The sequence below is a fragment of the Aplysia californica genome, unplaced genomic scaffold (assembly GCF_000002075.1).
Source record: "Aplysia californica isolate F4 #8 unplaced genomic scaffold, AplCal3.0 scaffold00088, whole genome shotgun sequence".
NCBI classification, from domain to species: domain Eukaryota; kingdom Metazoa; phylum Mollusca; class Gastropoda; order Aplysiida; family Aplysiidae; genus Aplysia; species Aplysia californica.
Window position 1 is genome coordinate 570557 of NW_004797358.1, and position 13975 is coordinate 584531.

General features: G+C 39.1%; 1 protein-coding gene across 1 annotated transcript in view; it reads left to right on the forward strand.

Moving 5' to 3' along the window:
- The window catches only part of LOC101854936, a gene marked incomplete at both ends in the record, with an annotated part of 275129 nt that overhangs the window by 68431 nt on the left and 192723 nt on the right, over window positions 1–13975 (forward strand). Inside the window, 7 exon segments of the mRNA XM_013080473.1 lie at window positions 10116–10170; window positions 10771–10883; window positions 11200–11255; window positions 11625–11836; window positions 12547–12648; window positions 13126–13140; window positions 13445–13580. Of these exon segments, the coding sequence (XP_012935927.1) occupies window positions 10116–10170; window positions 10771–10883; window positions 11200–11255; window positions 11625–11836; window positions 12547–12648; window positions 13126–13140; window positions 13445–13580 (689 nt within the window).

The following is a 13975-nucleotide window of genomic DNA, read 5'->3' on the forward strand; positions in this document are numbered from 1 at the left end:
GCTAAAAATGCCGGTTTCGTGGGTTTCCATATTTTGACGAGCACCTGATTCCAACATAATGCCTCACATACGTGAGTTTCCGGTGGAAAGAAGAGGGAAGATGGATGATATTAAATGAAGAATCTGTTGTTTCCACATTGAAGTGTATGGATGTGTATCATATGATGTGCAGGTGCCGTTTACCTTTTAAAATGTTCATGGATGAAATATTTTTTTTCTTCTCCCACTCACAGGACGGATTTGAAGTGCATTTTGAATTTCCCGTCAAACCTGAGGTGACATTTGTTGGTAAGTTTCAGATGACTGTTGATGTTGGAATAGATGGCAGAAGAAAGTTATGTTAAGGTATTCCTCTTGAAGTTGATGAAGTGTTTGGCATATTGGCTTTTCTGCTATAGTGGTCATCAGTATGATGCGATTGACAAAACCATTATGAATAGCGGGAAAGTGTGCATTGCTTTGTCTACCAGACTGAATTCCTTTTGCTGTAGTCAGGAGTATTGGTGATCTTGAATTGGTCATTTAGAAAATATTGATGTTGTTCAGATTGCATGTTTGTGAATGTTCTTGCAGTGAGGATTAACGTCACCTACTGTATGCAACCTTTCCAGGGATATGCATTTGAGCTCATTAGCTGGAGGAAATTTAAAGAGGACATAAGAATAATTTTTGTGGAAAATATTTCCTCTAAGCTGGTTGTCTTGTAAACAGGACCCTGTTATAGGGTCTTGGATTTAACCAACTGTGTGTCTTATTAGGGGTTGAGACTTAAGATTTTAAAAAGTTACTGTATCTCATTGTTGAATTGTGTGTTCATTTAAAAAGAAATTAGTCTTGAATGTAGAGGTATAGAAGTGCCTTATGATGTATCCCTGACTTCTGGTGACAGACTACGAGGCGCGGCTGGTGTTCTTCAGTGTGGTCCTGGACAAACCTTTCAGTGATATCCGGTATCAGTGGAGTGACAGTGCCTTCAAACTTGGAGAAAGAATGGGCGAGCTGGTAGGTGAAACTTTGGATTGATCAAAGAATGTGCTTACCTGTGATAGAGCAGATACAATGAGTGATCCGAGAATGACTTAGGGATCTCGAGGTGCTAGATGAAGCTTTCATTTGGAAACAAAAAGGGCCAAGTTAAAGTGTTTGTTTTGAGAAAACATATTAGGGAAGTGGGGTTTTAGAAATATTCAGGAGGACTGGTGGATGTGGAATAAAGATGTGTAGTCTTAGGGGGTAAATGTTTTTCTTGGCAATGTGATTTAAATCCCAGATAATGTCATCACTCGTCTAGTTAAAAAATATTTGTTCTTTGTTACAGGCTGCAGATCAATTTGGAGATTTGGGCTATCTTTATGGAAAACTAGATCAGATCAGGTAAGTTTTGGTACCCTTGTGGAGAATGTTTCCGGGGTGTACAATACATTTGATTTTTGTTGAACAGGCAGTACTGTAGCATTGCTTTTGAATCATAAGAAAGGTTATAAGGCTGTGTCCTTTGGGCTCAAAGGTTCGTCCACTTAGAATTGAGTACAGACCATACCCTATTTTAGTTTCCTTGACATGGCATTTGGCTAAGATCTTACTTCTAACACAAGTGGTTAGCCATGGGCTGTTCTGTGGAGACCAGTGTGCTTTCAAGTTGACTTTCCCTTGTTTCTGCGAGTCATGTGTAACAACATAAATATTGTAGTTGAAAGTGCGGTGTTCATATTTTCAGCTTTTTACTTTGTGATTTTTTGCAGCGATCACTATGATGAAAACACTGGAGAGACTTACATCATGGTGAATTCTATGGGCGTATTTAAGAATTCTTTGAACAAGACTATGCTTGAAGCTGTGGCGGCAAGAATGCTAAGAGCTCATATCTCCTGGGATGGCCAGTTTGGAGAATTCCTGTTCAGAGGCAGACTTGGCCTTTTCCGGACAGCAGAGGATCGACAGAAAGGAGTGCAAGGTGAGTATTGTGGCCGTTCCCTTCTCATGTGAATACAGCCAGACTGTTGTTGTAGACACTAGTGGAATACTTATTTGTTTTCACGGTAATACTTCCTGGAATGCCAGTGAATGTGCCTGTTTAGAATATGGCTTAACTCTTGGGTATTTTTTCCAATAAAAGCAAGACAAATAAACAAGCTTGAAAATGATATCAACAACTCCATAATACGCTCAAACACTGAGGAGCACTTTATTCCACGACGTCGTGACAGATATGCTTGATTTCTTCCATCTCAAGCTTGCATTCTCTCTAGGTGTAATTATGAAAACATTTTTGTGTGTTGGGTAGAACTGTGGATGTTTTTAATGTTGTTGAAGTATCAATGCTTGTAACAAATTTTTATTTCTCAGCGGTCAGTTGGTGTGATGTCGTGGAGAGTGTGGGTGTGCCAGGTCATTGTGGGAAAGAGTTCACCTGTACAGAAAAGACCGTGTTCAGGAATTGTAGTGGAGGTTTGTGCTTTTCCCTTGTAGGTAGCCATGTTTTAAATGGTGGTGGAAGACTTGACAGCAGAAAGTGTCATTTAGAAAAGTGTCCCTTCAGCTTACCTGCACCATGCTTTGTTTTCATTGGGGATCAAAGCCAGGATACCTGATATGGGCAGTGCAATGAAAGTAGACTAATTAGCCTGAGTATGTAAGGGTGGAAAGGAGATACAGCTGATTACTTCATTTTAAGCAATGTTTCTTAAATCTCAGGTTTTAGAATAAGTTGCCAGGCCATTTTGTCCTATGTATAAGTGGTGGTAAATGTTTGACAATGCCATTCACATAGTTTAGATGATATACTGTGGTTGTGTCCTTCGAGTGAGAGAGTGAAAATGTTCAAATATTTACTCCTTGTGCTCGTTTTTTTCTTGCATTAATCATGTTTGTGCATGAGATGTCTGAGAACTTTCATCTACTTTATTGATGTATGTTTTGATTTTTTCTCTTTCTCATCAGCTTGGAAAACCTCATGTGAGTATTGGGAGCTGACATTACAAACTTGTTTGTCTTTAGCTGTGGTGCGTATGTGCTAAGAATAAGCAGGATATCTTTTTGTGATGACGTTTTGTATATTCAGTAACAGTGCTACTCAAAATGTTCAAAATCATATGAAATACAAAAAAATGTAAACTCTCTTTTTGCGTATGTTATATTGCTATGGATGTCAAACAAAGATAATGAAAAATTGAATGAATGTGACATCATAGTATGTTGTTGCTCTTGGATGTCCCGACATGACCGGTGTTTTCCACCTTTGTTTCACAGTGTTCCTGAGGTTTGAGATAGACAAAGACTTTGATGCCAGTGACAGCTGGGCTGTAGAGGTGGCTGTGAGAGCCAACATTTCGGAGCATTTTGTATCTTTGTACTCGGAGTACCACGTTGCGGTCGTCCATGTGCTGTAAGTCTATAAATATAGATGGATCCAAATGTTTGAGGGAATGAAATGGAGAGACCTGGACTTTACCTTACTTTTGTGTGTATAATGTGAGCACAGTAATGAGAAGCATGAATGTCGGAGGGCACTTTGAAAAGATAGAGAGCAAGAAAAAGTGCAAGAAGAAGATTGAAGCAGGAGATGAGAGACTGGGTGAGGAAAGGGAGGAGACTGGAAGATACAGAAGATTCTCGGCACATTGAGGAGTTAAGAGACTCTCTGAGAATCTAGACTGGAGTTTGTTTTGTTGCGTAATTTTGCTAAGTGAGGTGGTACGTTCCTTTCTTATATCAAATAATGATCTCCAGTATGTTTGTTTTGAGAGAGTATCACTTCCTCTGGAGAATTTTTGGTAAGAACAAAGTGGGAATGGTAATATCAAGGTGTTGGGTGTAGGTGTGAAGGTGTGCTGGGTGTATATTTTGCTAATTGACATTTGTGTAAATGAAGGAGAGTTGATGAAAAAAAATAGGCTGCTTCTGTTTTGCTGTTCATGTTTTCCAAATATTGAAGAACATTGTTGTGAGCATGACACGCACTTTGTTTGTGATTGGCTTCCTACAGACCAGGGAGCACTGTGGTCATCATTCGGGTGGATACAGACTCTGACTGGGTGCAGCATCTGCTAGAGAGATACATCTACAAGTTGTTCCTGGAGCAGCCAGGTTCTATCTCAGTAGATGACACAGTGTACTCGGTTGTGTCTGTGAAGATGTATGAAGATGAAAACGATGCCGTGATGGACCAGGGAGCATTGAGTAAGTACCTAGGTTACTGATGAGGCTGGAAAGAAATGGGCTTGTTATGAACATAGCTTGGATTGAATCAAAACTATTGTGAAGACAAATATTATAGAATGGACTGAAATGAAACTTTTGGGTAGTTAGAGAGTGAGATTTTGTCCTGTTTTGTATCCTCAGCCCACAGAGCCAGTAGTTTGGCATGTAAGGCCTTTTTCCATGCTAATAAGTCTGTTGTGTTGTCCTTTAGACAGGTGAAAGACAAAGAGATTTCATCTTGTGGTTTTAGAAATTACAATGATGAATTTGTGTTTTGCTGAGGTTTTCCAGGCTCATCCTTGATGGTAATTGTATGAGTAGCAAATGAAAATGTTGACAATTTATGTTGCACAGAGTAACTGTCAACTATCTTTCCGTTCCAGAACTACACAATGTATGCTACTGGGGTTATGAATGTCCAGAAGGTTCCAAGTGTGTGGCTACTGACTCTCATCCCATATGTGAAGGTAAAAGAGGAATAGAAAAGAGTAAACCTGTTACCTCATTTGTTCTTTGATCCGTTGTTCCGTTCATCCCTTGATCCATGTCAGCGCATGTATCGACAAAGTGTTGTTATCTGAACGTACCATTAGTATGTATTTCTGTCCTTTTTATGTCCCCTTACTCAAATGACGCGTCTCTCCCTTCATTTGCTAATTTTCAGTTCTTGTCTTTTCCATCTTACTTCTTCCCATGTTTTGTTATATATGGGATATGTGGTGAAAAAATGATTGAAGAGAAATGGCTTACTTGTCCCTTGATTTGTCGGATAAAAGAAGTCAATTTGTACCCCAATATTGATGAAACATGGATTTTTCCATGTCTCCCCCCCCCCCCCTCCACAAGAAAAAAAAGCACCAAAAAAACCATGAAAAGTGAAATGTGTGTGGATGTGCCATAAATATAGGAGGAAGCTATGACTTTGCTAAATGTCGGAGGAAGCTATGACTTTGCTAAATGCCTGTTTCCTCAGTGCCATGTGACTGTGATATGTGTCCTAACGGAACCACAACACTGGTACCAGAAGCAGTATCTCGACACATGTGTGTCCGTGAGTAATTGGTTTTGTCGGACAAGTGGAAATTTTTGCTACTTATGCTTCTATGTGCTCTTGTCTCATAGTTTGTTTTTTTCCTGGCCAGAAGGTAGAATAGTAGAAATGTTCTGTTACTCTTTACACAGGAATCCAGAAGGACATGTTACTTTTTGCTCTGCAGGGCTGGATGGAATGATTAGTGCTGGTTCAGACTCAACTGCCAGATACATGTACATCTATTTATACTTCTATATTCTCCCATCTACTAGTTAGGTTTTTATTGGCAGTATGGGAAAATAGTACAAATGTGTCATGACGTGATGGAATCAGACGCTCTCCAATTTTTGGGCATATCAAGTTATTGGTATCAACTTATCATTTGTTCATTTGTCTTGTTTTCCATGAAAAGAATTTCCTATCAGTCTTCAATAGAAGTCAAGATACTTTGGATTGAATGAGGTGGGATAATCTGGTTTCTGAGGTAAAATTTGGGAGAAAATGACCGCCAAAGTTTGGTGACTTACTTAGTTTGAGAGTCTTTGGAAACTGAAAATTTACATTTCTTATACCCTTAATCAATTTTTTTAATTAAAAGCCAAACTGTCGGAAAAATGCCGGTATTTTCAATTAAGTTATTTTGGCAAACACCTGAATACAATGCCTCAATATTGTGAATTTGCTCCTGATATAGAAAGCCAGAAGGACATTTTTTACTTTGCAGGATTGGATGGAATCATACATGCTATTAGGAAGAAGAGGCATGGATAAGTTCTCATTGTTTTCATGTCATGTGTCCTCAGGCAACTGTTCATCGGGCCAGGTGTTGAGTCTGGAAACTTTAGAGTGTCAAGACTGCCCAGATGGTTTCTACCCAGACTCTTATCCTCCTGTGTGCTATGTCAACTCCAGTAAGTTCCAAGGCAGTTAATGTTTTCTGAGACTAGGGGAATAGACAAAGTAGCCATGACAGTTATTTTGAACTTGTGTTCCTGTCTTTGGGATTGCATAGATAGCATTCCTCCCCATAGTGCAAGTGTAGAGCCGGTTTTATTTTTTTCTCTTACTTCAATAGTAGAGTACAATTGCTGATCATAATTGAACATTTTGCCTGATATAGGAAAGTGGTTTTCTTTGTTTCTGAAATCTGATTTTGACAAAGCATTAATGTGTATGTGTGGATGATGATGATGAAAACTTTAGATGAACTGACTTGATGGCTGAATGCTTTCCTCGCTCTGACAGCGCTACCTGTTGAGAATCGCAGGATGGACATCCACATGACAGTAACAGTTGTGACCAACAGATGTGATGAAGAGAACACAAACTTCAGCAAAGCCAATGTCACTCTTGGGCTCAAGGACGTGGCCAGGGGAGTGATCTCTGCAAGATTTTACAAGGCATACGATTTGTCAAGAACTATATACTTGTGAGTTTGCAGGGTTTTTTTTCATGCAAAGATATTCTTTTTGTTTTGTTTTATTTTGACAAATTTAATGTGGTGTGTTAAAAGTAGGTGTGCACAACATCGTACAGCTTCATGTATTGTTTTTGTCCCCCCCCTCCCCCTCCTCCCCAAAGTTATTTGTACAATATGATTCCCCACAGTGGTCTGTGTGAGCCAGAGTGTGTGAACATTCTCTCTGGCCCTCTGAATGAGAAGGAAGTGTGTGTCCCAGACTGTGGAGGGACTACCCCCTGTGACCGTTTCCTGAGCAAAGTCAGTGTACAAGTCTACAATGCCTGGTGAGAAGTGAACCTTTGGTCTTGCAGCTCTCAAGTGACTTGTAGAAAAAGACCTTTTCTTGTTGCTATAAGGTGGTTTTGCGTCCACTGACATTTTCTTGTTTTTTTTATTGAGATGGCTGCTGTGAAAAAAGACTTTCTCTGTTACTATGAGACAGTAATGTGAAAATAAAAGTTTGTCTTTTTCCATGATATGAATTTATTGTAATAATATGTTTTCCTGTTACCTTGAAACGGTTTTGCTGTGTACCAATATTTTTGTCCTTGTTGCTATGAAGTGGTGTTGCAGTGGACAGACATAATTATATGTATCAGTATGCAGAGCGTAAATTGTGTGTTTTTGTTCCTGCAGGGAGCTGGCACAGCCATTGATGACATCAGGACATAACCGTAGCAGTGTTGATGTCCTTCTGGAACACTTTTATGACCTGACTCCACTTTACAAAATGTCCTACTCTGAGCCAGAATATGTAAGTAAAATAGCTGTGATGTGCATCTGGCTTTTTTGTTATTATAATATGTATAAACTATAGGGTATGACATAAAGTTTTGGAAGAATGGTTCTTTTAAGACACAGTTTGATGTTTATCGAATTTTATATTTTTGGCTCCATTTAAAAACATATTCCTGCAGGCATTTTACTGAAACAAATTGATGAAAGGAACAAAATATGTAAATTTTCAGTTTCCAGGGACACTCGAGCTTGGAAATCACCAAAGTTAAACAGCCATTTTCTCGCTAATTTTACCTCGGACAACAGACGGGGTCTCTCGTGGCCTAGAGGTTAAGGTGTTGGCCTCTCATTCAATAGGTCCCGAGTTCGAATCCTGATTTTCTTCTCTAAAATTTTCCCCTTTCACATCCTTTCCTGCTTTCTAACAATGTTCTGTCATCTGCTTTCGTTTTCATTTTCTGACCTCACCCCCTCACCTCCTCTGCGCCCTCCTCTGAGGTCCTGACTCTTTCTGCAGCCTTTCTACTGCTTCTCCTTGGCTCCTTCTTACTGCTGTCTTTCAGCCACACGCCTGATCTTATGGCAGGTAAGATCTACACCTAGCCTTCTCAGGCAAGGGCAAAAAGTCTCGGAGGTCCGGTGTGCAAGTTGCGCACTTTAAAGATCCCAATTGGTGGTCCAAGATCGACAAGAGTACGCTCCGGCCGCAACCCGAGCACAATTCAAAATTCCCTACCTATTGAAAATGTTTGGTGTGTCCCGTACGCTCACATGACCTTATGCAGTTGCGAGCGTCGTAAATCACTTGCCCAAAAAAAAGAAAAAAAAAAAAAAAAGAGAACAGGCGAACCCCCACTTCCTTTAAGTGCAAATATCTCGACTTTTATTCAAGATAGATGGGTACTTAAAAAAAAATCAAACTCAAGGCAAATAGACGGGCTTTAACTCTTCATGTCCGGTGAGCTAGTGGGAGCGGCTCGGCGCGAAGTGGGTTTGGCCGGCGAGCCGCTGACAACGGCTCACTACACTAGCCTTCATTAAGTACACGCGAAAGTAATATTTCACGACATCAACCGAAATTATGGTCGCAAATGCCGAAAATAGGTCTTTTTCTGTCTGTACTTTCATTTTGTAGCGTTTGTGCAGGCGCGTAAGCTAGATTTGATGGCTTGTTTCCAAACAACTGATTTTCTGTGTCTAATTTGTTTGTGTTGGTTAGGGAGATTATCGTGGCTGGAGATTGCTCCTGAAATAAATATAGTGACAGTTTTCTTGTTTGGATTATACTGAGACAAAAGTTTCATTCCATTTGGATATTCTAAATCTAGATCTAGATGTTGGATCTTGTTGAGGCTGTATTCAGGTTAGTTCATCGTAATATAGTAGGCCTATATCTATGTGAATGTGACTTATATGTGGTTATTGTAGACCTCATCTTACACCTGGAAACTTCAAAGAATTACTCAAAATTACTTTTGAAAATGTGCATAAAGACACAGTTGTCATAGTTAGGTATATTCGAACAAAACTATAAATGTAAGCCTTTGATTTATTGTATAACAAAGTGTGTATATATAGAAATCTTGATCTAGATCTAGCTGTGTTTACACTTTTCATGCCGAATGTGGGTTGTGATACATTTTTTAATTTTGGTGTATTTCAAAAGAATGGGCTTCAAAGTAGCTACAGCCACCATAGATGTAATCCTAGAATGTATATCAACATTTTTGCTTCTTTACTTTGGCTCTGTGTTCAAGTTTTATAAAGAAACACTCATTTTTGTGTGAACGGTGTTATGTAATATTCCAAAATTTTTTTTTGCTAAAGGCCATTTACTTCAATAGTCTATTTTTATTCTTCAATAAAGGCATCTAAAATGAACACCAATAAATACAACTTTCATTTCTGAACACAAACATACCAAAAGTTCTGATGTGGGCCTAGCAGATTGAAAGTTATATAGACTTTTGTAACCCACCCTACTGCTGTATAGGATCAGTCCCTGGGAGGCTTCGGTCAGAACGAAAATCCTCTACAGATGTGAAGAGTTAAGATAATACCAATAACTCCATCTGCTCAAAAACTGATGAGCGCCTGATTCCTCCACTTGTGTCAGGATGCGATGGAATCAGGCGCTCGTCAGTTTATGGGCATGTGGAGTTACTGGTATCACATTAAAGCTCGTTCGTTTGTCTTGCTTTCAATGAAAAAATGCCTATCTGTATTGAATAGAAGTCAAGATTTTTGCCATTGAAGGAGGTTGGGGTGGCCTGGTTTCATAGGCATAGTTGGCGAGAAAATGGTCGCCAGAGTTTGTTGACTTCCATAGCTTGAGAGTACTTTTTGTGCCTTTCATCAACGTTTTTCAGTAATGTCCACCCTCAAATAGACATAAAGGGTGTTGAGCGGAAAAAAAAAAAAAATCAGTAAAAATTGCCTAATTATGGTAAAAAAGCCGGTTTTGTGGATTTCCATATTTTTGACGAGCACCTGATTCCAACATAATGCCTCACATACGTGAGTTTCCGGTGGAAAGAAGAGGGAAGATGGATGATATTAAATGAAGAATCTGTTGTTTCCACATTGTAGTGTATGGATGTGTATCATATGATGTGCAGGTGCCGTTTACCTTTTAAAATGTTCATGGATGAAATGTTGTTTTTTTTCTTCTCCCACTCACAGGACGGATTTGACGTGCATTTTGAATTTCCCATCAAACCTGAGGTGACATTCGTTGGTAAGTTTCAGATGACTGTTGATGTTGGAATAGATGGCAGAAGAAAGTAATGTTAAGGTATTCCTCTTGAAGTTGATGAAGTGTTTGGCATATTGACTTTTCTGCTATAGTGGTCATCAGTATGATGCGATTGACAAAACCATTATGAATAGCGGGAAAGTGTGCATTGCTTTGTCTTCCAGACTGAATTCCTTTTGCTGTAGTCTGGAGTATTGGTGATCTTGAATTGGTCATTTAGAAAATATTGATGTTGTTCAGATTACATGTTTGTGAATGTTCTTGCAGTGAGGATTAACGTCACCTACTGTATGCAACCTTTCCAGGGATATGCATTTGAGCTCATTAGCTGGAGGAAATTTGAAGAGGACATGAGAATAATTTTGTGGAAAATATTTCCTCTAAGCTGGTTGTCCTGTAAACAGGACCCTGTTATAGGGTCTTGGATTTAACCAACAGTGTGTCTTATTAGGGGTTGAGACTTTCGATTCTAAAAAGTTACTGTATCTCATAGTTGAATTGAGTGTTCATTTAAAAAGAAATTAGTCTTGAATGTAGAGGTATAGAAGTGCCTAATGATGTATCCCTGACTTCTGGTGACAGACTACGAGGCGCGGCTGGTGTTCTTCAGTGTGGTCCTGGACAAACCTTTCAGTGATATCCGGTATCAGTGGAGTGACACAGCCATCAAACTTGGAGAAAGAATGGGCGAGCTGGTAGGTGAAACTTTGGATTGATTAAAGAATGTGTTAACCTGTGATAGAGCAGATACAATGAGTGATCCGAGAATGACTTAGGGATCTCGAGGTGCTAGATGAAGCTTTCATTTGGAAACAAAAAGTCCCAAGTAAAAGTTTTTGTTTTGAGAAAACATATTAGGGCAGTGGGGTTTTAGAAATATTCGGGAGGACTGGTGGGTGTGGAATAAAGATGTATAGTCTTAGGGGGTAAATGTTATTCTTGGCAATGTGATTTAAATCCCAGATAATGTCATCACTCGCCTAGTTAAAAAATATTTGTTCTTTGTTACAGGCTGCAGATCAATTTGGAGATTTGGGCTATCTTTATGGAAAACTAGATCAGATCAGGTAAGTTTTGGTACCCTTGTGGAGAATGTTTCCGGGGTGTACAATGCATTTGATTTTGGTTGAACAGGCAACACTGTAGCACTGCTTTTGAATCATAAGAAAGGTTATAAGGCTGTGTCCTTTGGGCTCAAAGGTTCGTCCACTTAGAATTGAGTACAGACCATACCCTATTTTAGTTTCCTTGACATGGCATTTGGCTAAGATCTTACTTCTAACACAAGTGGTTAGCCGTGGGGTGTTATGTGGAGACCAGTGTGCTTTCAATTTGACTTTCCCTTTGTTTCTGCGAGTCATGTGTCATTACATAAATATTGTAGTTTAAAATTCAGTGTTCATATTTTCAGCTTTTTACTTTGTGACTTTTTGCAGCGATCATTACGATGAAAACACTGGGGAGACTTACATCATGGTGAATTCTATGGGCGTATTTAAGAATTCCTTTAACAAGACTATGCTTGAAGCCGTGGCAGCAAGAATGCTAAGAGCTCATATCTCCTGGGATGGCCAATTTGGAGAATTCCTGTTCAGAGGCAGACTTGGCCTTTTCCGGACAGCAGAGGATCGACAGAGAGGAGTGCAAGGTGAGTGTTGTGGCAGTCCCCTTCTCATGTGAATACTGCCAGACTGTTGTTGTAGACACTAGTGGAATACTTATTTGTTTCCATGGTAATACTTCCTGGAATGCCAGTGAATGGGCCTGTTTAGAATATGGCTTAACTCCACATGTATGGCATCATGGTGAAATCCTGCACTCGTCAAAATAGTGAAATGGAAGAAACTGACATTTTTTCTTACATTTTTTTCCTAGTGTTATTTTTTGTCTCAACACCTTTTTTGTCCATATATAAACAGATTTCTGTGTTGATATTCCAGAAAAGTATTGATTACAGACACAAAAAATGTAAATTTGCAGTTTCCAAGGACACTCAAGCGTTGAAAGTCCCCAATATCAGCAGCCATTTTCTCGTTAATTTGTCCTCTGACACCAGGTGAAGCCACCTCTGTCAATGGCATAAATCTTTATTTCTATTTGAGATACTTGGGTATTTTTTCCATTAAAAGCAAGACAAATGAACAAGCTTGAAAATGATATCAACAACTCCATAATACGCTCAAATTTGAGGAGCACTTGATTCCACCGCGTCATGACAGATATGCTTGATTTCTTCCATCTCGAGCATGCATTCTCTCTAGGTGTAATTATGAAAACATTTTTGTGTGTTGGGTAGAACTGTGGATGTTTTTAATGTTGTTGAAGTGCCAATGCTTGTAACAAATTTTTATTTCTCAGCGGTCAGTTGGTGTGATGTCGTGGAGAGTGTGGGTGTGCCACGTCATTGTGGGAAAGAGTTCACCTGTACAGAGAAAACCGTGTTCAGGAATTGTAGCGGAGGTTTGTGCTTTTTCCGTTGTAAATGGTGGTGAAAGACTGACAGCAATAAGTGTCATTTAGAAAAGTGTCCCTTCAGCTTACCTGCACCATGCTTTGTTTTCATTGGGGATCAAAGCAAGGATACCTGATATGGGCAGTGCAATGAAAGTAGACTAATTACCCTGAGTATGTAAGGGTGGAAAGGAGATACAGCTGATTATTTAATTTAAAGCAATGTTTCTTAAATCTCAGGTTTTAGAATAAGTTGCCAGGCCATTTTGTCCTATGTATGAGTGGTTGTAAATGTTTGACAGTGCCATTCACATAGGTTAGATGATATACTGTGGTTGTATCCTTCGAGTGAGAGAGTGAAAATGTTCAAATATTGACTCCATGTGCTCGTTTTTTTTGTTGCATTAATCATGATTGTGCTTGAGATGTCCGAGAACTTTCATCTACTTTAATGATGTATGTTTTGTTTTTTCTCTTTCTCATCAGCTTGGAAAACCTCATGTGAGTATTGGGAGCTGACGTTGCAAACTTGTTTGTCTTTAGCTGTGTTGTGTCTGTGCTACAACTGAAAGACAAAAAAAAGCAGGATATGTTCATTTGATGATATGTTGTATATTCAGTTACAATATTTCTCAAGGTGTTCAAAATCATTTGTGATACACAAAATCTAATCTCTATTTTGTTAATGTTATACTGCTATGGATGACAAAGAAAAATTATAAAAAATTGACGTTTCTGATATCATAATTTATTGCTGCTTGTGGATTTCTCGACATGACCGGTATTTTCCACCTTTGTTTCACAGTGTTCCTGAGGTTTGAGATAGACAAAGACTTTGATGCCAGTGACAGCTGGGCTGTGGAGGTGGCTGTGAGAGCCAACATTTCGGAGAATCTTGAATCATTAAACTCGGAGTACAATGTTGCGGTCACCCATGTTCTGTAAGTTTGTGAAGATATACTAATCCAAAAGTCTTAGGGAATGAGACGGAGAGACCTGGATTGTATCTCACTTTTGTGTGTTTAATCCCTTCAATGTCGCAGGTAAATAGGCCCCTGTGCTTGGGGAAATCCCATTAATCAAGGTGGATCTGGGTGACCCCACTCTACCTCCCATAACTTTTTTATTATGAATATTACCTCATGAATTTTTGCATGTACATTTTACATTGCACCACATTTCTATTGATATTATTTCAAGGGGATTTCATTGAGAGATGGATGGAGAAAATTTGGAGTTAGTAACACAATTCCAAAAACTACACCACCAAACAACATACAGCAACACTCATTCGAGTAATGATAAACTGAGATCCAAAAAAGGGGAATACATGTTG